This window comes from Malania oleifera, chromosome 2 (assembly GCF_029873635.1).
Source record: "Malania oleifera isolate guangnan ecotype guangnan chromosome 2, ASM2987363v1, whole genome shotgun sequence".
Taxonomy (NCBI): domain Eukaryota; kingdom Viridiplantae; phylum Streptophyta; class Magnoliopsida; order Santalales; family Ximeniaceae; genus Malania; species Malania oleifera.
The window spans coordinates 63,102,127-63,126,861 of NC_080418.1; the positions used below are offsets into that span (position 1 = coordinate 63,102,127).

At 34.0% G+C, this 24,735-nt stretch overlaps 1 protein-coding gene across 1 annotated transcript; it reads left to right on the top strand.

The window, feature by feature from the left end:
- Window positions 1-10,649: 10,649 nt before the first annotated feature.
- LOC131148219 (uncharacterized) lies at window positions 10,650-24,720 on the top strand. The gene is made up of 4 exons (XM_058097947.1): window positions 10,650-10,702; window positions 22,440-22,734; window positions 22,880-22,954; window positions 24,216-24,720. The coding sequence occupies exons 1-4, from the start codon at window positions 10,650-10,652 to the stop codon at window positions 24,324-24,326; spliced, it is 534 nt and encodes a 177-aa protein (XP_057953930.1). The 3' UTR covers window positions 24,327-24,720.
- Window positions 24,721-24,735: the final 15 nt, after the last annotated feature.

A 24,735-nucleotide genomic window follows, 5' to 3' on the forward strand; every position in this document is an offset into this window, starting at 1 on the left:
AAGTATTATTGACAGCTTAATTAAGGGTTGAAAGGTAGAAGTAGACCTAAAAAAAATTGGAATGAGGTTGAAATGTAAAGACCCATGAATTTTAATAATTAAATAATTAAGAAGATGGATAAATTTAAGAGAGATTAAGCAATGTTCATTGACGAATTTGTTCTCTTCGTCGACAAACCACCTTCTTTATTTTGTCGACGAAGCCACGTGTCTCATCAACAGGTAGATACTGAGAGAGGTTATAGTAGAGCCTGAAATTTGTCAACAAAGGTTAGGAGTTCGTTGACGAAATTCCTTCCTTGACTCGTTGACGAGGTGACATGTCTCGTCGACGAAGCTGCCCGTATAAATATGCCAAATTTGGGATTTTCAACGTGAGAATTTTCAGGAAACCCTTCTCTCTCTCTAAAACACCCCCCCCCTTCACTCTAAGTTTTTGGCTTCATCCTTCACCTGCTTGACGATCGGAAGCCACCATGCTACTCCTGAGAAGATTCTCTTCAAATCTGCTGGAGTAGTTCATTGGTTAGGCTAACTTGGGCACCATCCCAAAATTTGGGTAAGTTGGGTATTTTGAGTTTTATAGGGTATTTAGTATTTCTGGATTGAAGAAAATGCTTTAGGTAGAATAATACTGAAGTTTTGTTGGGAAAAATGCAATTTCAGGGTGTTGAGTTGGGGAACACATGCATATAGGTTTAGAATATTTTGTGGACTTCTCAATAAGCCAGGTAAGGGGATAAATTAAGTCAGTATTTTTCGTGAAATTATTATGAATTAAAAAGCATTTAGTTTCAAGAAAATATGTATGATATATAATTATGTTTGGGAATACTGTTGTTGAATAGGGAAATGATTTTAATACATTTTATATGGAAATATGATTTCAGAATAATTTATGAGTTTATAAAGCTATGTACACTTGGGTGTCATGAGTATAATATTTTCATGAAAATTATGTTATATTGTAATATTATGTGTTTTCCAAGATAAACACATTATAGCAGTTTTCAGAAAAACCCTAAAAATAGTACAGGAATTATGTTTTTAAAGATTATGTTAAATAGTGTAAGAATGTATGTTTATTACGTTATGAAATATGTCGGCGTAAATGTCATGATTCTTACGTTATGAAATATGTCGGTGTAAATGTTGTGATTCTTATGTTATGAAATAAGCCAGCGTAAATGCCGTGATTTTTACGTTATGAAATATGCCCGCATTGATGCCGTGATTATGTATGATATGTAAGAAATCATGAAATATGTTTATGTCAGATATTACTTTAAATTACGAAATAACTATGTTTTAATATGGAATGTATTATATGTTATTAGAACCTGGATAGCTTAGTTAAGTTTATGAAGCACGGTACCGTAGCTATATGTTCATGATTATGAATATGTTAGTGCTACCAGACATCTTATGTAGAGTGTGGGAGATGGCAATCGAGGTGGTTTTATGGGAGTGTCGTAGTTCGCCTGGTACTCCCGCATAGGTAGAACAAGCCCATCATACTTACAGACCTATGTTTAACTTAGCATGGTCCACTAGCCTTCGCTAGGTCCCGCCTTCAGGTCGCACAACCCTATCATATGAGGGGGTAAAACATGACAATAGCTAACTAACTATCTATCCTAGGAAATAATTAAAGTATAATATAATTATATGAGATGATTTCTCAGTACAGAAGTTCAGTATGTTACGCTATGTTATGATAAATCATGTTTTATTTAGATATGGTACCATTGTTTATACCAGTTATGAATTATGTACTATTTATATGTATATCATGCAAATGCTCATGTTTCTGCACACTGATATTAGTTTATCTCCCTTACTGAAAGGTGTCTCACCCTAGCCATACAAACATTTTAGGAAATTCAGGTAGAATGGCGGATAAAGCTCCACAGCAGTAGGAGTTGGCCGAGCTACCCTTTCGAAAGGGTCAGTAGATGAGATAGGTTTAGATGGGTTTTTGTGATTATGACCTTGGGATACTTTTTTAGTCTTTTTTTGGATGACTGTATGTATATATATATATATATATGACAGATTCAGTAGAACTCTGGCATGATTTCTGATGTTTTATTGCATGTATATAATTTTATGTTTTCCGCTATTTAGGTATCAAAGTTGTATGACAGATATATCCTTGGTATCTATGGGTCCAAGTGGATTACGACTATGATAGTCTAGCAGGATTATTATGTATCTTATTATATGGGAAGGAAAAAAAAAATATATATATATATATATATATATATATATGGAAAAATAGGTAGGTTGTTAGAATTTGGTATTAGAACCTAGGTTGCTAGGTTCTGTAGACTCTAGAGTGTAGCGAAAACAATACCAGAGTATAGGAAAAAGGATTTGAGGTTTTGTTTTGTAGTTTAGAGGCAAGACTTCCATGGTGGTTTCTATGTCTTTCCTAGGGTGACAATTTCAGGAAAGCCACAGTAAACTATAGTCGGGTTATGTTTCTGAAGTGTAGGACTGAATCTTGAATTAAGATAAGGATGTCAAGATTGAAGGGATACTAAGAGTTTTGGTTAGATATGTAAGTTATAAGGATGGGGTCGCTAAGCTATGTTTATTACTTTTACAGGATGGACCCGGGTAGTGGTAGTGCTCATGCGAGTGGTAGTGAGGGTGCAAGGCTCTCAGGTGCAGGTGGTGCTGATTCCGATGTAGTATTATGCACTGTGGCTTTGCAAGTCATGGCTGAGATCACACAGAGTTCCACTGAGTTTGGAGGCCCGTCTGCAAGTCATAGGTGCATGATAAAGAAATTCACCAAGACGAATCCTCTAGCATTTTCAGGAGGAGCAGATCCTGCAGTCGTTGAAAACTGGATGCAGGAGATAGATAAAGTTTTTTCAGTACTGTAGTGTACAGAGGAGCAGAGGGTTTCTGAGCGTGGTATAGAGGTTGACAAGGCCAAAGTAGAACTAATTTCTCTGTTACCTGTCCCTAAGAGAGTTAAGGATATCCGTTTTTTCCTTGGTCATGCCGACTTCTATAGGCGTTTCATTCAGGGCTTCAGTAGTATTGCTAAACCATTATGTACGTTATTGCAGACTGATACTGAATTCTTGTGGATTGATGAATGTCAATAGGCTTTTGAAATTCTAAAGAAATATTTTACTATTGCGCCCATCATGCAACCTCCTCGGTGGGACTTGTCATTTGAAATCATGACTGATGCTAACGACTACGCCCTTGTTGCCGTTCCGAGTCATAGAATTTATAACAAGCCATCTGTTATTTATTATGCGAGTCGAAATTTGAATGATACTTAGAAAAATTATACCACCACTGAGAAGGATTTGTTAGCTGTTGTATTTGCTTTATAAAAATTTCGTTCTCATGTCATTGGATCGCCTATTATTATTTTTACTGATCACTCTGCTCTAAAATATTTGTTAGCCAAGAAGGATGCTAAACCCAAGTTGATCAGATGGATTCTACTTTTCCAAGAATTTGACATCACTATTCGAGATAAAAAGGGCATGGAAAATGTTGTAGCTGACCATCTCTCTCATTTGCTGCTACTTGATGTGTTTGTATCTCCCTCTTCCTTAAATGATGATTTTCCTCATGAATGTCTTTTTGCAATATCATGCACTCCGTGGTTTGTTGATATTTTGAATTACCTTGTCACCGACCGAATGCCAGAACATTGGTTAACTCAGAATAAGCATAAGTTCCTTGAGGAGATACGACATTATTATTTTGACAACCCATATCTGTTTAAATACTGCTCTAACTAGTTGGTTCATAAATGTGTGCCTGATGATAAATTCACTTCTATGATGCATTTTTGTCATAGTGGAGCATGTGGAGGTCACTTTGCCACAAAGAAAAATGTTTCAAAAATTTTGCAAAGTGGACTCTACTGGCCTACTATGTTCAAAGATGTTAAGATTTTTTGTAAAACCTACGAGGCTTGTCAGAAATTAGGGAAAATTACAGCAAAAAATGAAATGTCCATGTCTCCCATTTTGACTCTTGAAATTTGTGACTATTGGGCCATTGACTTTATAGGACTATTCCCAAAATCTTTTGGGCATTCTTACATTTTAGTTGTTGTGGACTATGTTTCAAAATGGGTGGAAGCTATACCTTATAGAACTAATGACCACTGGGTTGTCATCCGTTTTCTCAAGGAGTCATTTGCACATTTTGGCATGCCCAAGTCGATCATTAGTGATGAAGGGTTGCATTTTTATAACAAACTTTTTGAAAAACTCATGCAAAAATATGGCGTGACCCATAAGGTCTCTACTGCATACCATCCTCAAACTAATGGTCAAGCTGAGTTGGCTAGCAAAAAGATCAAAATCATACTTAAGAAAACAGTGCATCCTAATCAAAATGATTGGTCAGAAAAACTTGTTGATGCACTTTAGGCCTGCTGAATTGCTTTCAAGTCAAACTTAGAGATGTCTCCCTACAGGTTAGTTTACGGTAAGGCATGTCATTTACCTATTGAAATTCAGCATCGTGCTTTATGGGCCATAAAACAGATTAACTTTTTACATGATGATGTCATAGGTTTAAGGAAATTGTAGGTATGTATGCTTGAAGAGTCTAGGAGGGAAGCTTACAACAATGCTCGCTTAGCCAAGGAGCGGATGAAGTTGCTACATGATAGGAAAATTAAAGACAAACAACTTTTCCCTTCTCAGCAAGTGCTTCTCTATGACTCCAGATTGTATGTGTTTCCTGGGAAACTGAAGTCCCGATGGGGTGGTACATCATTGAAAAAGTTTATTCTCATGGCGCAGTAGAGATTGTAGATCCAAATAATGGCAACCACTTCACAGTCAATGGACAGCATGTAAAGCCCTACATGACTCCATTCGATCTAAATAAAGAGGTCTTGCACCTGCAAGACCCTAGGAGAGTCCTCTTACCTTTCTGTTTTACTGTTTTTATTTTTCATGCTATATTTTTTGTTTTATTTGTTTTTATTTGCATCTTTCTTTTATTTTTCTGTCACATTAGTTGGTAGTGATTTTCGATTAGTTTGTTCACTCATGCACAGTTTTTCTATTTCCCCTATGCTTTCACGTTGAGGACAATGTTCCACTTTAGTTTTGGGGGGGGGGTAATCATTTGCATGTGACACTGTGCACATATACTTACTAGGTTTTATATTAATTTGAAAAAAAAAAAAAGAGCATTGAGAAATTACACTTTTATGCCATGATGAACACTGACTTATACCTTTCACATACTTGCATATAACCTAAGAATTACACACTCGAGTCATTTATGCGTAGTTTCCCTTTATATGATGTTGTAACTCCATGAAGAATTGATTGGTAGTACACTCGTGTTGATCTGGTTATATAAAATCTTGTATTTACATGATATCTCATGAGGCTGAAAATATACGTTCACGTGACTCATTGCACTTAAGGTCCTTGTGAGCACTGAGAGAATGCCCGTGGCAACTATGACACCTTGTGAGATATCCTTGAGCTATTTATCATCCTTTTGAGTGTTAACATCAAATCAGAGTTCACAAAACTCAGTTCTTTTTTCTTTTGGATGATTTTTTGTACACTAATCTTTATTTTTGACTTGCTAGCCTAGAGGTGACATCTAGTGGGGAGATAGAAACCTAGGTCTTGTAGCTTACTCAAGATGTGAAGGCTAAGTCATCCCTAGAAATAGATGTAGTTTATGGACTACAATTCGAGCTTAATTCCCATTGGTGGTATGAAGACAATAAAAGAAGTATAATGATTGTCCTAATGGACCAAGAAAAAAATAGAAATGGAAGAATGAGTAGAAGAAAGAATAAGAAAAATCGAAATGGACATGAAATGGAATGCTAATGCTTGCTCCACACAAATACCACAAAAAGTCAAGGACACGACACATGCTCTCCACGTATGAAGATTCTTCAATCGCTTAATGCCTCAGATGTATTCATGCCAAGTATGTGAATAAGTTGATCTAGGGTGGTCTTTGTTGGATATGGCAAGTAGGTGAGAAGATACTAGGGTGAAAGACCCGACAATTCACAAATAGGCTAGATCCTATTTAGACTAGTCCACCACATACATTCAGCATTTGTTCCTTGGAATATGTGGGATATTTGATCGTGACACTCCTCCTCACATATGACAAGCGAACTCATTCCTTTTAAGTATTTTTTAGGGTATACCAGTTAGGCCGAGTCAAAATGACCATTCTTTAGGTGTCCACTGGTATCCTAGGTGTAACGAGTCACACACATCACACATTCGTCGAGATTTCACCTGTTTATACTCGAACTTATATGAGCGCATTAACTTTGAATTGTACTTCTGGTTAACTTCATGTGAGTATACTGTTCTTAATTGCTATAAAATGATGAAACTTGCATGAATGACTTACTTCGGAGTTGCATGCATTGAATATGAACAAGTTGGTATGAAAATCAGTTATAATCCTATATGTGAAATAGTATTATGGTGTCGCATGTGCATTCATGTTTATTGGAATTAGTAATTTTGGATACCCCCCTACAATTCATTCATGTTATTTTCTAGAGACAAGCAAAACGTTAGTTGGGGGGTGTGATTATGCGCTTAAACTGTATAATTAGGTGGTTTAATTCATGCATTGGGGCTTATATTTTTAATTAAATATCTAATTATTCTCAATATTTTAACAAGGTGTCCAATTTGTAATATTTGGGTTTTATTGAGCAATTTATGTACTTCAACATTTTTTCATCATAGGAAAATTATCGGGAGCTAAAACCAGTATTGCGTCGTAATATGCACGTAATTTTCTCGTTCAATCTCTGATCGAGACAATTCAAAATTTTGTGAAAAGCCGAGAAAATCATATACAACTTCCATGTTTTAAATTTCGAGAGATATGAGCTCTAAGATGGTCAAACTTGGGCTTGTTCTCCAAGAAGCAAAACTGAGAAATAAAGAAAAAAAAAATAAACCTCACCTTGATGTGACTCGACCATGCAGTTGGGTTCAGGTATCTTTGCTGGGTTGCCTAGCGTAGGGCATTCCCCCCTCTCCCTCTATATATTAATTTTTTTTTTCTCTTGTTTGGACACAACCCCTAGGCCCCCTCTCTTCTTCTCCCTTCCCTTCTTCCTTCTTTCCCAACTCTTTTCCCTTGTTTTTTCCCTTGCTCTCGGTTACACAATGCCCGACCCTCCTCTCCTTCCTCCTCTTCTTCCTCCTCCCTTTATCTTCTCTTCCCTCCTTCCCTTCCCCCTTCTCCCTTTCTCTTCTTCTCCTTCCTGCAGTGTGTAGCAACCCGAGCGCCCATTGCTATCTTGCTGTTGTCCGAACCCCCTACTGCCATGAACTTCCTACTGTAGCTGCTGCGGCTGCCTGAGCTTCCCGTTGCTATTGTGCTGAAACTGAAGCTCTCCTATGCTTCGGCCATCCTCCATGACTACTGCAACTCTAGAGCACCCGAGAGCTCCTTGCTCCTCCATGGCTACTGCTGTTGGAGGCCTACAACCCGAAGCCTGTTGCAAGCTGCTATGGCTACTCTTCCTGCACCACTCCCTTACGACCAGCTTGGCTGCTGCCAAGAACTCAAGCCAAACTACTCTGCTGCCTCCACCACCCCAAGAAGCCTCCTCCAGCTTGCTGCCATATCTGAGACATACCCCCACGGCTAGCTGCTGTCTTTGTCCCAAGCCCATGAGCTACTCTCTCTCTCTTTCTCTTTATTTTCTTTTTCTTTTCCTTCCCCTCTTTCTTTTTAATTGTTTATTATTATTATTATTATTATTATTATTATTATTATTATTACTTTAAAAGAATTGATTTATTGTTTTAATTAATATTGTATTCTATTGGTAAATTTTATTTTAAGTTCTAATTTCTAAAGTTTGTTTTGGTGTCATTGTTGTGGTAGAATCTTAATTAAAATTTCAATTTTTTGTATCTTGTCTGGGTATTTTTAAATAAAGTTAAGTCCTTTCCCAGTTCTTCGTATTTATCTAGCGTTGGTTGAGTGATTGTCTCTAAGTTCATGTTGATCTCCTAATACAAAAAGAAAAAAAAATATTCTCTTACGATTTATATTACTTGTTTACTTTAAAATTTAAATTCTATTGAGTTCAATTTAGTTTAAGTTTTCTTAAAGTCTGTTTTTTTTTTAGTGTTCCGTTTATGGTTGAGTTCTTAAAGACTTGGATTCCTGTTTAAGTTCTTGATCACACTTAAATTAGTTGTTATTTAAATTTGTGATTGGTTGTGTTCTCAGAATTGCATGTTTTAATTTATGTAGGAAATTAAGCGTCTTTAATTTTTGTTCCGAAGTTCGACGCGTATTTCAATTCTTCCCTAGTTAATTATAGGATTTTTGTTTCTCATTATTTAATTCAGTGCATGTTAGGTTTAGAATTTAAATTGCATGTTCGTTTACTTTGTCCAAAGAAATTTCAAACAATCTAGAGAACCCGAATCTGAATTGAGCTCAGTAACTTTTTATTTTTGATTGGAAATACGTAAAATTTGAAATTTAACCGCATTCCCTGATAAGATGATCTAGCCTTTGGGCTGAATATTACACGACAGAACTCCTATACTTGGGATAGCTTCCGAACTGCTCATTTTTCAAGTGAGTCATATATCATTTCATAGTTGAGCCAATATACATGCTTAGGTATGTCATGCTAGTGTCATGCTCAATTTTTGTCCAAAAACTCTCCCCCTTTTGACATCAATCAAAAAGAGTTAGATATCAAGAAAAATATATAAATGTTAAGGCAAAGAGCGACCATAAGCAAAAGTATATATCAAGTGAAGGCACAAAACAGAAACTTTGCATTGATCATGCATAAAAAAATAGGCAATAAGTCCCCAAAATAACATGATAAAATACAAACGATTGTATATCAGACTTTTCAGTAATTTCCATAAGTCGTGATATCATTACATAATAAATCTAACTCCCCCTAAATGAAATGTATTTCATATTCAATAAATTTATAATTTCATTCATGAAGTATAAACTATGTATTCATTAAGGTGTCAAAATTATCAACCATGCTTTTTAATTTATGCGAAATAACTAAGGACCAAAAAAAAAAATCTGCATTTAGATCACAATAACAAGGTCCATAAGTCTGCATATATTTCAATCAAAACATGATCATCCGTTATTCATCATGCCATAAAATATGTAACATAATCCAACATCAGCATGTGAACTAAGATGGTCAAGATAAAAACAAATAAAAGAACTAAGCACAACAAAATAATATTTCAAACCAGCTTAGTTTTTGGTTTCTCAAAATATATATATGTATCTTGCATTACCATTATATTTGTATGCTCATGCTCATGCTTTATTCAAACACTTATCCTTATTCCTTATTTGAAGTTCTTATGCTATATGCTCAATTTGCTCCAGATTTTCTTTCTTTTGATTTCAAATAATTCTTTTACATATGAATACCAAAACTTATATGGCTTTTCAAATCTCAGTACTTTTTACGTTAAACCTTGTACAATCCAAGCTTTCTTGATTTGTGGCCAACAATGCCATTTTTGTATTCATTTGTTTCAATGTTATAGTTGTCAATAAGCTCATAAACTCTTCTTTAAGATTTTTCCATTTCAACTAGTTCAATATCCTTGTATTAAATTGGATTAAGTAGCTTTCCATATACTAAAGAAGGAGAAATTTTCTTCTTATATTTGAAATGGCTATCTTGAATCTTGTAGGCTATGGAGGCATCCCTTTTCATTTTAGCATAGATTTAGCTTTCTTAATTTCTAAAAAGGGAATTACTAATCCTAATATCTTTAGAGTCCTTAGTTTGTGAACTAGGACTTTTATTTAGGTACCCATACTTTCATGGGTCTGGATGGTTTACCAAGAGTTGATTCTTTTATTCTCCAAACTTGTCTGATTTTTGCACCCTTTCTTTTTAATGGAAATTCAAACTTAATGTGTCCTTTCTCCTTACATAGAAAATATGTGGTATGTGTGTAAGCATTTGAGGAGGTGCTAGCATAATCTTTGGAGGATTTTGCAAAGTATCCCATATAGAGGTTCTTTTTCCTTATATTCTCAACTCTATTGAATCTGTTGACTCTATGAGTCCAATCCTGTTTTTATAATGACAAATCACTTGGTATTTGACCTGTGCATTGAGATTGTAAATAGAAACATTATTTAACATACATGGAAAGTGAGGAAGTCATGGAAGCCATGAGGATTAAAGAATATACAACCAGGTGCAATCCATGGAACTAAAAAAGTAGAAAAATGGAGAAACAAGGGTCAAGTTCGAGATAGTAATGGGAATCGGTATTTAGATTTCATTGTATTTGCATATTTTATATGATATAATTAGAAGCTTAAAATCATACCTTAGACTAACTTTAGGACACATGCATATCATGAAGAATTTATTTAAAAGAGTCTAAGTTAAATTGAATTTTGGAGGCAAATTTTTAGAGGCCTCGTCGACAAACTCAACAGCCTCATCGACGAATGCATGAAGGCCACTTGACAACGATCACCTTGTTCTTGTCAACGAGAAAATACCAAGAGCACAAAACATTAGACAATTTTCTCATTGACAAACTCATGTTCACATCGACGAACGAGTGTTGAACACTCATCGACGAAGGGTTCCTTCTCGTTGACAAATGTCGAGCGTAGAACTTCGGTTCAGTGGGGATACACATGGAATTTCATTCAGGTAAAATGATCCAACGGCTGGGATTAAACTTAGGGCCGATAACACATATAAAATTAACCTAAGAACCCTAGTGCCTCACTTTTTGAACATACCTTGAGAGTGTTAAATGAAAATTCTCTACGGGTCTGCATTCCCACTTCTATACATCAAGTTTGGACATTCTCATTCAAGAGTCAAGAGCTTTCACTCGTATCTTACTGCAACATTTCATTCATCTTTAGGCTGGAGGTTTGGTAAAAGTATTTTACATATTTAAATCTTACTTTTGGTTTCCATTAACTCAAAAAAAATATATATATATATATATATATATATTACTTGGGAACAAAAATAACAATCTAAATATTTTATTCACTGATTGAATATACATACTTGAGAAAAATTTGATTGAACTAAACTCTTTGAGATATTCTTGACTACATTTATCGTTCTAAGATGGAATACTACAAAAACTATTTGATTGCTCAATTTGAGAGTGTTTTAAATATATGTGTGTGAGAAATCTTTGGAACATTTCAAGTCGTATTTTTATTCAAATAATTAATCATACAAATTACTCGATAATTAGAACCTAGATCTGAGTGCTACTAAAGATTAGTTTTACAAGGATCATATCTTGATTTTTCTGCATCAAGTGGATTGGTTTGAAATCCTAAAATCTCCAAAGTGTTTATTTATAAGAAATTAATTTTTCAGAGATATTATCTTGAAGGTAATTTTGTGAAGCATATCATACATATAACGATTTTATCATTATATACATATTGACCTTCAAGTTTTATCATATGATTATGTGTTAGGGATTTCTATTGTACTCGCTAGCTTGTGTAGAAACATTATTGAGTTTTTCTAGAATAGTTACATTGTAATCACGGTTCAAGTTGTGAACTAGGTTTGAGGAGAAAGTTGTATCTCTTGTAAGTAGCAGATTAGGAGGAAGTTGTACCTCTTGTAAACAGAAAATTCTAAGGGAAGCTCCATCTCGATTAAAGGAGTATGGATTTAGTGGAATCCTTGAGTGGGTTGCTCAAGACGAGGACATAGGCTGGGTTAGCTAAACCTCATAAAAATTGTGTGTTGTCTTCTCTCTTCCCTTACTCTTTTTAATTTTCACAGCACATTTCATTACCTATCTTGCATGTGTGTATGTTGAATAACCTTACAAGAACTTGGTAATTGATTGGGTATAATTGAATATAAAATTATTGGATGGAATTAATTTCAAGCCTCGGTGATTGTTTGTGTTAAATATTAAAATAGGGACTAATTGTTGAAGTAAAATTAAATATTTTCAAAATACCCAACTCACCCCCTTTCTTGGGATCACACCTGAATTCACATTTGGTATCAGAGAGAGGTCTACATAGACTTAATCGTTATTTTTTTAAAATGATGACATTACACACATCGGTATAACTCCATTCAATGAGGGACACTCATCCACTAGACCACCAATTTTCTATGGTGTAAATTACACTTACAGGAAACTTAGGATGAGTATATACCTGTTAAATGTAGATTGGAAAGTATGAAAAATAATTTCTAAGGGAAACCATGTTCGCATGAAAGTAGTTAATAAGGTAAATGTTCCTAAGACTGAAGATGAATATTCAGAGGAAGACTAGAAATCTGTGCAAATAAATGCTACTGCAATGAACTTGCTATTCTGTGCACTAGATGTAAATAAGTTTAATAGGGTGATGGCATGTAACACTGCTAAAGAGATTTGGAAAAAGTTAGAAGTCAGATATGAAGGTACTAAGGAAGTAAAAGATAGTAGGATAGACATGCTTACTAGTGAATATGAGGCATTTAGAATGACTGCTGATGAATCTATTCAATCTATGAACACTAGATTCACACACATCATGAATTCTTTAAATTCTCTTGGTAAATCTTACCCTACTTATGAGTTGATCAGGAAGATACTTAGGGGACTACCACTAGTTTGGGAAACTAAGGCCACTGTAATAGCAGAAGGAAGGAACCTAAAGGAGATTTTGGTTGATGAATTGATCGGTTCACTTATTACTTATTAACTAGCAATAAATGAAAGGAATAATGAGCAAAACAAAACTAAGAAAGTTACAACACTTAAGGCATCATCCAATAGCTCCAGTGAGGGAAGTGATTCAGAATCAGAAGATAACATGGCACTTATCACTAAGAAATTCGGAGAGTTCATGAGAAAGAACAAGAAATACACTAGGAAATTCAAGGGATCAAAAAATAGAAAAGGGAGAGTCAAATAGAAGGAAGCAAAAGGATGATCTTCCCATGTGCTATAACTATAGAGAAGTTAGAAATATCAAGCCAGATTGTCCCCAGCTGAAGAAAGTGTCTAAGAAGAAGAAGAAGAAGAAGAAGGCACTAACGGTTAGCTGGGATACTTACGGTACCAATAGTTCAGAATTTGAATTCAGTGACGACAAGATTGCATATCCATGTTTGATGGCTCATAAAGACCATGAGGTACAATTTTTTTGTTCTGCTTCATCTTATTATTCCAGTGATTCAAAAAATGAAAATAGCATGCTTTCTTATGATGAGCTGCATCAGGAATATCTGTATACCCTTAAAATGCTTGAGAAAATGAACAAGAAAAATTCTGGGTTGAAATTAAAATTAAAAGAAATTTCGAAGTGAATAGAAAGTCAAAATAAATCTCATGCATCTTTCGTGAAAGACAAGAATTTGAAAATTGAAGAGTTAGAAAGGGATTTAAAAGATAAATCTAAGATTATCTGTAAATTTATAGAAGGACAGACTAATTTTGAAAAAGTCCTTGGAATTCAAAGAAACTCCCTCGAAAAATAAGGTCTTGGTTATAATAGAAAGGATAACCTAAAATAGAGACATCTTTACATGGGATATTTCGTAAGAGAGTCAAAATCATATGTTCCAATTAAAGATTATTATAAAAATATTACATGTTTTAAATGTAAGAAGTTAGGTCACATAAAATTTGACTGTTCTTTTAAAAATAAAGATGTCAAAATTAAGAAAGTCTAGAAAGTCAAAGGAGAATTTAGTATTAACCCCATGGACCCAAGAAAATCTGGGTACCAAAAGTAGTTATCTGATTATGTCTTGTAGATGTGCTTGAGATTGTCCTCCTCAAAGGAAAAGTGGTCTATGGATAGCAGATGCTTGTGACATATGAAAGGAGATAAAGCTAAACTTGCATCTATCATATCCAAAGATGAAGGATTCGTTACAATTGGGGATAACTCGAAAGGTAAAATCATTGGAGTTGGTAAGGTTGATAAGGAACCTTCACTTGTCATTGATAACGTGTTGTTGGTTGATGGATTGAAACATAATTTATTGAGTATAAGTCAACTATGTGATAAAGGTTATAAAGTCTCATTTGAACATGAAAAATGCAATGTAGAGAACAAATATGAAAACAAAGTATTGTTTACTGCATATCATAATGAAAATGTCTACACCACTAACTTTGACAATCTTGCTTCTCAACAAGTTATTTGTTTTTCTACTATGAATGAAATTAGTTGGATTTGGCATCGGAGACTAGGGCACGCAAACATGGACTTGATATCTAAACTAGTTAAGGGAGACTTAGTTAAGGGATTGCCTAAGGAAAAATTCGTGAAAGATAAAATATATGATGCATGTCAACAAGGGAAACAAGCATGATCTAGCTTTAAGAAGAAGAAAGTTATCTCTACTACTATACCACTTCAAATGCTACACTTAGATTTATTTGGTCCAAACCCAACTCAAAGTTTAGGAGGAAAATGGTACACATTCGTCATAGTTGATGATTATTCAAGATATACATGGGTACCATTTTTAGGTCACAAAGATGAAGCGTGTGAACAATTCATAAATCTATGCAAGAAAATTTAAAATGAAAAGGGATATACTATCACTAAAATCTGAAGTGATAAGGGTAGAGAATTTAAAAATCAAGGCATGGAAGACTACTACAATTTATTAGGAATATCTCATAACTTTTTAGCCCCTAGAACACCTCAACAAAACAGTGTAGTTGAAAGAAAGAATAGGTTTATACAAGAAATGGCCAGAACTATGCTTAACGAATATAAACTACCTAAGTACTTCTGGGCTGAGGCAGTCAATACCGCCTACTATGTTCTAAATAAAGTTTTAATTAGACCATCTCTAAATAACCTTGCAAGCACTTGGTAATTAACTAGGTATAATTGAATATAAAATTATTGGATTGAATTAATTTCAAGCCCTGGTGATTGTCTGAGCCAAATCTTAAAATAGGGACTAATTGTTGAAGTAAAATTAAATATTTTCAAAATACCCAATTCACCCCCCTCTTGGGATTACACCTGAATTCACAAAATCCTATACCTTCTTTATTCAAGGATATTTTTTGTGCACTAATCATTTTATCAAGATTTTCTTTTATTATAGTGAAGTTGTAAATTATTTTATTTTGATCCTCAATTTTTTTTTCAAGGCAAAGCATTTCTGAGTTTTTAATTCCTTTGCAGTTAGCTTGCAGCCTTACTAGTTCTTTAGTCATCCGATTTATTTTTCTTTCAAGTTCATTAATGACTATGTCTTTTTCTTTTTCAATCGAAGCTTGAGATCTTAAATCTTCTATTTCTTTCATCATGTTGGCCTTACAAGGGTTAAAATCATGTTTTGATGCTAACAAACAAGTGAAACTTAGCATATTTGGTTAAGTGATGACATTTCAGGACTCAACTACGAGAAAGTATGGTCAAGTGTTTAGAAGGATTCATGAAAGCTTATATTTTAAAGAATGATGATCATATGAAGCTTAAAGCATGGATTCAAGGATGATTTATCAAATCTTGAAGAATATGAGAGCATGGATGTTAAAGAGCTTAAAGTATATCAAAGCTTGATGAAAAGCAAGAGCCAAATAAAAGCAAAGCAAGAGAGCTTAAAGAAAAACAAACATGAAGACTAAAGCACTTAGAATGTCAAGAGTCCAAAGAAGTCTTTATGTAAGTGCTTCATATTTTAAATATCCTTTGGAATATGTTGAAGCTCATTAGGATGCAACAAAAACTTAGAGACCAATTTTTTAAAACACTGGAAAATGTTTTTGAAAAGTCACATTTAAGTTTTTCAAATAACAAAAATGTTTAAAATCTTAAAAAAATAGAAGTTTTGAAAATATTGACTAATTAGCTGACTGACCAAAATGTTCTGAATTTTCTCAACCGACTGACAAATATAACCATTGAATAACTAGCTAGCTGATTGACCATTTTGACCTATGATCAGTCAGCCAAGTGACAAGCCCAGCTGAATGACACTTTTGAATTGTGTTCAGTCAGCCGATTGACAATTTAATGAAATTAATTTCTAACAGATAGAGAGGTCTTAGCTGCCTATTCAGCCGATTGACCTGTATAAAACACTTACCCAGTCGCCTATCCAGCCGATTGACCTTACAGGAATTCAAATTTTGAACTTCAATGGGAAAAATATAAACATTAGTTTTTCAAATGTGAATGTTATAAAAACTTGGTGGACACTCCAAGTAACTTTAAAAACAAGGAAAATCACTCTAAAAACTCTATAAATACTCCTTTAACCCAAGAAATCAAATAACCAAGCAACAATCAAGAAATCAAGCATCCTACTTTCAATCTCTCACAAAGCTCACTCTTGCTCACACTCTAGCTTCCTGGGAGAATTCTATTGAACTATTGCTGATATTCATCTAGAGAATGAATTGGTGATATCTTATCTTGAGTTTCAATTCTATTTCATCTTGATATTTAAATTCTTGAAGTGCATAGTGATTGAAATTATACTAATCTACTTTGTGTGAAAGCATTATTGTACACAGCTCTTATTTCTTGTTTCTTTGACGATTCTAGGTTGTTGGATCGTTGGCCAAGTGTGGGGTATCACTTGGAGAGGTGTAGCTCTAGCCTACTGAAGGAGTGACCGAGTGTGGGGTATCACTTGGAGAGGCGGTGCTCTAGCCTATTGAAGGAGTGTGTAATGGTTTTGTTTCGCTCGAAAAGGAACAAGTATGGTGGAATCCTTAGGTGATTTGCCCAAGGCAAGGACGTAGGCTGGGGATAAGCCGAACCTCGTAAAAAACGTGGTGTCACTCTCTTTCCCTTACTCTCTTTATTTTCAGCATAGATTAACTGCGTGGATGATTTATATTTCTTAATCATAAAAACTACATGGTTTGGATTTTAAATAAGTTGAAGTTTAATGTTTTTTTGGGATTGCGGAAACCAAAAGGGAGTACATTGTTTCTTTGTAGTTCTTCATAAGATGACATACTCTCATCATTGGATTCATTATATGAATCATCACTATAATCATTAAATGATTTGGATGAGGAGGTTTGTTCTTCATCATCGTCCCATGCCATAAAGCAAACAACCTCTTGGTCACTTGATTCACTATCTGAACTACTTGTAATAATGTTATCCCATGTAGTGGCTTTCATTGCCCTTTTCTTTTTCTTTGGAATCTTTCTTAAGTTGTGGATAATTTGGTTTTATGCATCCAACTTTCTTACAATTATAAAATGTAGGAGGTTCTTTCTTTGTTTCTTTCTTATTAGTTCCTTCTTCATCTAATTTTGAGTCTCGAAATTTTCTTTTATTCTTCTTTCTAAGGATTTTTGCAAGTCTCTTGGTTATGAGGGCTATATCGTTATCATTCATTACCTCTTCATCTTCATCGCTAGAGCTTTCACTTGAGGCTTTAAATGCAATGGATTCCTTATTTTTAGATTTTCCACTTCTTTTGTTTATTGTCATTTCATAAGTGAGTAGAAAACTTATTAATTCATCTAGGGAGGTGTTTTTCAAATTTCTTCCTTCAACTATTGTAGTGGCCTTAGGTTCCAAAATCGGTGGAAGTCCTCTGAGAATTTTTTGGATCATTTCATAAGTTGAGTAATTCTTTCATAAGGCATTGAGGGAGTTTATTATAACGGTGAACCTAGTGTACATACTAGAGATGGTTTCATCTGAGTTCATCCTAAAGGCCTCATATTCGGTTATTAGCATGTCGATTCAATTATCTTTAACATCAACCGTTCCTTCATAGGTTACCTCTAGTTTATCCCATATTTCTTTAGCTTATTTACATGTCATGACCCTATTGAATTCATTTACATCAAGAGCACAATACAAAGCATTCATAGCACTTGAATTTACTTGCAACAGCTTATGGTCATTGTCGGCCATCTCTTTTTCTTCTTTAGGTATTTCTTTATTATCTATGTTTTAGGTAGGGACAAGGTCGCCATGTGTGACAACTTTCCAAGCTTCCCAATCCATGGTTTGTAGGTATATCCTCATTTGTTGTTTCCAAAAAGTATAGTTGACTTCATAAAAGAGAGGAGGTCTATATAAGGATTGACCCTCAGCAAAGGGAGCTACGCCTAGGTGTGCCATAAAGATCTTTATATAGCTTCTAGGTTAATATTTGCTACAACCTCGCTTTGATACCAATTGAAAAGTAAAGTGTAGTCCCAAGAGGAGGTGAATTGGGTTTTAAAAGTTTCTTTTAACTCCTTTTATAGATTCTCAACTTATTGTAAGTCTAGTTCTTAAAAAAGGATAATTTGAATTACAATATCAGCTAGAAATCAATATTCACTTTTAAAACTTTAAGAATGAGTAAATCAACTTGATCTTGAAGTAATGTCAATTAACACCCAACCAATAAATTGATTCAATCAACACAAACCAATGATTCACAATGTAATGCTTTCAGCTTTTGAATAATTCAATACTCTAAATAAGATAACCAAAAAAAGATTCACACTAAAGAATAAATTTAGAAAAGCTTGCAAGATTCAATGATTGAGTAACTCAAAGTAAAGTTTGATAAAAACCTTGTTTTAATGAAGCATAATTGAAAATTCCAACACTCTTCCAAAACTTAGATTTTAAATAAACTTTCAATTAATGAATCTTGGGTGTTAATTAATCAATGTACTCCCTTATGGTTTTTGCAAAAAGTATTGATTAACCAATGTACTCTCATTGGGTTTCCGCAATCCCAAAGTCAAATTAATTTTTGTTTTATTTAATATCCAATCCAAAAAATTTATAGAATTGAAAAAAAACAACCACGCAGTTATATATATGGAGAAAAGTAAAGAGAGTTTAGGGAATGAGAGTGAGACTGAGTTTTTTAAGAAGTTCAACTTATAACCAAACTACGTCCTAGCCTTAGGCAATAACCCTAAGATTCCACTACAACGTTCCTTTATGGGCTAAACACACCGTTACAATTCCTCCTTTAGGGTGGAGCCCCCTGTCCAAGCGATACTCCACACTCGGTACAACGATTCAACTAACCTTGAACTGTCAAAAACTACAAGAGAAACAAGAAACAATTTGGTGTACAATGACTTTCTCAAAAAAGTAGATCAGTACAATTTTAAGCATAGAGTATACTTCAAAGTAAATATCAATATGCAATGAAATTGATGCTCAAAGTAAACTTATCACCAGTATGATCTTTCTATGATTGAAAGATTCAAAATTTATGCTTAATTTTAGTGTGAGAATTTCAGCAAAAACTTAGTAAAGAATATCAACAAGATGTGAGCAAGATAGCCTTTGAGAATTGAGAGCACTTGAGAATATTTAATTGCTGCATAATTTCTTGGTATTTAAAATCTTTGCCTTAGGGGCTATATATGGAGTTAAAAAGTGTATTTCTTGTTCCCCAAGTTTACTTGGAATGATTCCCAAGTTTGCACAAAGTTTGGAGCCCAAGAAACCAAATTTAGAAACTTTCTCGCACTAAACTTTTAAAAAGTTTCAAATGTCAGTCGCTTGTCTTAAAACGTCAAGCGCCTATCTTATTCAAATCCAGTTTTATTTAAAAAGTCAGTGTATAGTCAGTCGCCAAGAAAAACAAGGTCAGCCGCCTCAGTTGTCAAGGTCAGGCACCTGGCACCCTTCTATTTGCCAATCTTAAAAACACAAAAAGGTTAGTTGCTTGTCTATTTTAGGTCAGGCGCCTAAGTATTTGAAAAACTTGTTTTTTAAGACTTTTTATTTCAAAAACTCTTTTTTCTCTTTGGGCCTTTAATTTATAATTTTGAAAAAAAAAAAATTCAAGGTCTCAAAAATAGGTCTCCAGGTCTTTATTATTCCTAAAGAGTTTCAATGCATTCATATGAACTTTAAATTGAAGTACTTACATAAAACTTCCTTAAAACTCTAAAACGTTCAATTATTGAAGTCTTCATGTATATCCTTTCTTGGAGTTCATCTTGTCTTGAGTTTCAACATTCTTTGAGCTTTCATAATATTTGTCAAACTTTGAGCTTTCATAAGATTTGTCAACGAAAAGCAAGGTGTAGTCCCAAGAGGGGGGTGAATTGGATTCTAAAAAATTATTTTAATTCCTTTTAAAATTCCTTAAAGTTATTTTATTTCTCTTAACCAATTCTTGACTTGTTTGTTTAATTTGTTAATCACTCAAGAACTTAGTTTCCTTTATCCAATCAATAACACAATTAAACAACCAATCAATTAAGCACAATCTTCGAACCAAAACAATCAATTTATTTGCCAAGTATGAGTTAACTGCAGCACTATTAAATTAATGGAAGCTTGCAAGATTCGGTACTCTTTGGAATATAAACATAATCCACTCAATATCAAACTTTAAAACCATTCAATCACAATAAAGCTTTTGTTGTCAGCCCTGGGTATAAAATTTAATTAAGCCCTATATATATGAAATGATTTCTTCAATGCAATCCTAAACTCCAATCCCAAACAACTCAGAATTTAAATAACCTCTTAGTTAATTTTTCTTTAGGTATTAACCAACCAACGTACTTCCTTTTGAGGTTTGTGTGATCAACCAACGTACTCCCTTTCAGTTTTCGCAATCTCAAATCAAAATTAAACCTTAAGTTTATTTAACTTCCAAATTACGTAGATTGTATGATTTAGATATTTAAAACATCCACGCAGTTGTATATGAACTGGAAATAAAAAGAGTTAGGGAAAGAAAGAGTGAGTCAACGAGGACGTCGACCGCATAAGCGGGGGAGTGTCATGATCTAAGCTTGTTTAGGGCATTATGCTTGCCTATGATGGCTTGTCTCGTGTGCTTGGAATGAGTTTCCATCATGTAAATGTTAGTGTAGGCTTACTTTCTAGTATTTGTTTCATTGTATACCAAATAAGGTAGTATGACTCATCGGTCACTTTGATGTTTCCTAATGCTAGGATGAATTTTGCATGTAAAGCTCTTCAGGGGAAGGTGAGTGTTCATCAATCTTGTAAAACTCACTAGCCATTGTCAACATGTTTAGCCTACTTGCCTCCCTTGCTAAACACACAATGTCAACGGAGACGTTGTTAATGAATTATGTTGCATCAATGTTTACTGCTAGCGTGCCATTGCTTTCATAATTGCTTACTGTTTCTGCTGCTATTTTGATTGGATGTTAATGCGAGTGTTTCGTGGATGAATTGTGGTAAACGATAAGCTGGCCAGCTTAGCAAGAGTGTTTTAGCTAGCACCACACGACCCTTTCACAAAGGTGTGCAAATAGTCGAACCGTGACACTAGGTGTGGGAAGTTATGCGTTAGCACATAGACTTGTACACTAAGATACTTTTTTCTTATAATTTTTTTTTTGTTTTGTCAACAGTGACAAACAGAGAGACATGATTTTTCAATGCAGCAAGTATTTCTACGTTAATCAAAATATTAACGTTGTGTTTGGGAGCATTGATTTTGTAAATTTAAATTTGTGTGGATTTAGACAAACTCCAATATTGAAATGCATTGAGTTTCTTCGAAATTTATATAAATTCAAATTCAAACCCAAAAATTCATGCTTTTAAACACAATCTAAATATATTATTGTACATACATATTAAATATATGAGGATAAAATAATTTAAACCAATTAATTTTGGACTTAATTACATTAGTTAAGTTCAATCACAATTTAAGTTCGTAGTCATGTTTTTATCCAACCACACAATTTATTTCACCTAACAACTAATATGGGGTATTCAAACAAGGGAGTCATATGGCATTAAAGGAAGCTAATTGTGTTTTGACATAACTTGAACATGGGAATTGATACAATCTATTAGTGACGATTTTCTCTAAACAACCACTAATATAGTTAAATAAATTATTTTTATATTTTTTAAATAAAAAACACAATTAGTGACAGTTTAGAGGATTATTAGTGACGGTTTAGAGGACTCGTTACTAATAGTGTTTTTATTTAAAAAATATTAAAATATTTTAGTTAACAATATTAGTGACGGTTTATAAAATTTGTCACTAATAATAGGTTATTAGTGAAGGTTTCGAGGATTTATCACTAATAGTGTTTATATTGAAAAAATATAAAAATAATTTAATTAACAATATTAGTGACGGTTTGTAAAATTCATCACTAATAATAGTGTTTTAATAAGAGTTTAGAGGACTCGTCAAAAATAGTGTTTTTATTTAAAAATATAATATAATTTAGTTAATAATATTAGTGACGATTTAAAAAATTTTTGGCTAATAATAAGGTATTAGTGACGATTTAAAAGATTCGTTACTAATATTGTTTTTATTGAAAAAATATAAAAATAATTTCGTTAATAATAATAGTTACGGTTAAGAGGATTCATCACTAATAATATTTTTATTTAAAAAATTAAAAATAATTTTATTAACAATATTAGTGATGGTTTAAAAACTTTTGTCAAAGATACTAGTGAACATTTAGAAGATTGTCACTAATATTCGAGCAAAATTCGCTCATCCCGATTTCCCTCTCATTTCTCCCACCTTTCCCCTGCCTCCTCCCTCCTTTCCCCATCTCCCGCGTCGATCCCCCCTCCTTTCCCTCCTCCTTCAGTTCCTCCTCCCTTCTTTCTTCTTTCTTCTTTCTTCTTTCTGGCCTGACATGTCCTCTCCAGCCATCACCACCACCGCCGTTGTCGCAGCCGTTGCTCTCCGCCGCCGCCGTTTCTTCCCGCCGCTCGCTTGAGGTCGTTCTGCTAACTTGGAAGTTCGGCCAGCAGGTTCTTCTTCTTCTTCTCTCTCTCTCTCTCTCTCTCTCTCTCTCTCTCTCTCTGTTTTGCTTTTAATAAATCAATTTGCTTGGTTTTTTTTTTAATCTAGGCTCCTTTTAATTTCATGTTTTTCTTTTTTTGGTTTGGGGGCCAGATTGATGAGCATGTGCAGAAGGAGATTATGAACCACAGGTCCTTGAAGCATCCTAACATAATCAGATTCAAGAAGGTATGAGAGCCTTTTTCTGCTTTAATTAATTAATTCCCCTGTTTTGTTGTTCTTTCTTTCAGCCACTTGAACGTATTCCCCAAGCTTTTTCTCGTGTGAAGGTGCTCTTGACTTGTATACTTGCGAACATGTTTGGCTACCTAAAAATAAAAGAATCTCCATATTTCTAACTTAGGTACTCCAAAAATAGAAAGGTCTTGTACTCTTTTCTTGCTCAAGTCACTCCACGGACTACAACTTTCTTTTTTTCTTTTCATAAAGTCCAAGCTCGTGTCGAAGACCGCCGAGAAGAAGATCATGGAGGCCGGCAGCGTCGTTGTTCTCACGTCGTAGAACCAAACTACACTGTTTGTATTTTTTACCTATTTAAATTTTGATGGAGTTGTTGAGACTGAAATGAATCTAGTGATTTCCGTTATGTTTGATGCTGAATGTTGCATTTGCTTCAACTTCATTTTGATTACGTTCAGTTCTCTTGTTTTAAACTGATGGGCATGCCATGGAATTGATTGGCGTTGTGGTGTTTTTAATAGCATTTGGATGGTTTTCTGATGATCTCGTGTAAAGTAATCTACAAAAATCTGCGAAAATGGAATAGGAATTTGGACTTGGAAATCAGAGTGATGTGTGAAAAGAAATGAAAAACTAGGATTTGGCAGCTTATGAAAGAAATCTGTGACTTGGAAGCACTGTCTACATTCCATCATTACTTTTTGTGTATCCAGGAGTATACATGTTGAGTTGCTTGAATCACTTAACATTTTTTCTTGTTCAGTTCCTCTGGAATGGCTTTTAACTGACTGTTTGGAACATAGAAAAATTGATGAAAGCAAAAGAAAATATGAAGGGAATCTAGTTTGCAATGCTTGATTATCAAAAAAGGTGAGAGAATAACCTATATAGCAAATAAATCAACACTATTTTTGTTTTACATGCATTAACTTTTAATTTTGTTATTTCTTATTCATGTTTTCATCCTCAATCACCAAATACAATCTCTCACTATTGTAGATGATGAAACATAAAAAAGTAAAATGACTAGCTTGTTCAAAGGAGTCAATTTTTATTTTTTTTCATTATTTTGGGGAACCAATTTGAGAGGATGATTTAATTTAGAAAAAAGGAAAAAAAGAAAAAAAGAAAAAAGAAAAAGGAAAACAGGGCTCTTCTAGTTCATCTAATATTGCTTTTGCTGCAAATAAGCATTTGGAGGGGATTTTGTAACTTGAGTTGTTAACAAAGATTTTAATTTCCTGTGTAGGTGGTGCTAACACCAACCCATCTAGCTATAGTCATGGAATATGTTGCAGAAGGAGAAATCTTTGAGAGAATATGTAATGCTGGTAGATTCAGTGAGGGTGAGGTAACTTAATTAAACCAAATCTTATGAAGATCTGTATGCCCACCTCTCTCTGCCATTTCTCTTCTGATGCATGCTTTTATGCCTTGGGACTATATGTGATGATCAAATTCTCACATGGGCTACTTTAGAATTTCATATAGATGAGCCATTTCAATTCATCTCTTGGTTTCTTGATCTAAAATCACAAAAGATGTTAAAATTGTTTTGGGATCTGTTTTGATTCGATCATAGAAAAGTCATTGTTGGGTCTTCACTAACAATATATATAAGCATTTGGGATAATTATTGTAAATTATATGTTTTTTAAAATTAATGAGATTGTAATTGTACACAATTTTGAAAAATACTAGGTTTATTATTAATATATCTCCTTGAACCACAAAGGAATTGAGATATTTATTTTAAACGCCTTGTATTC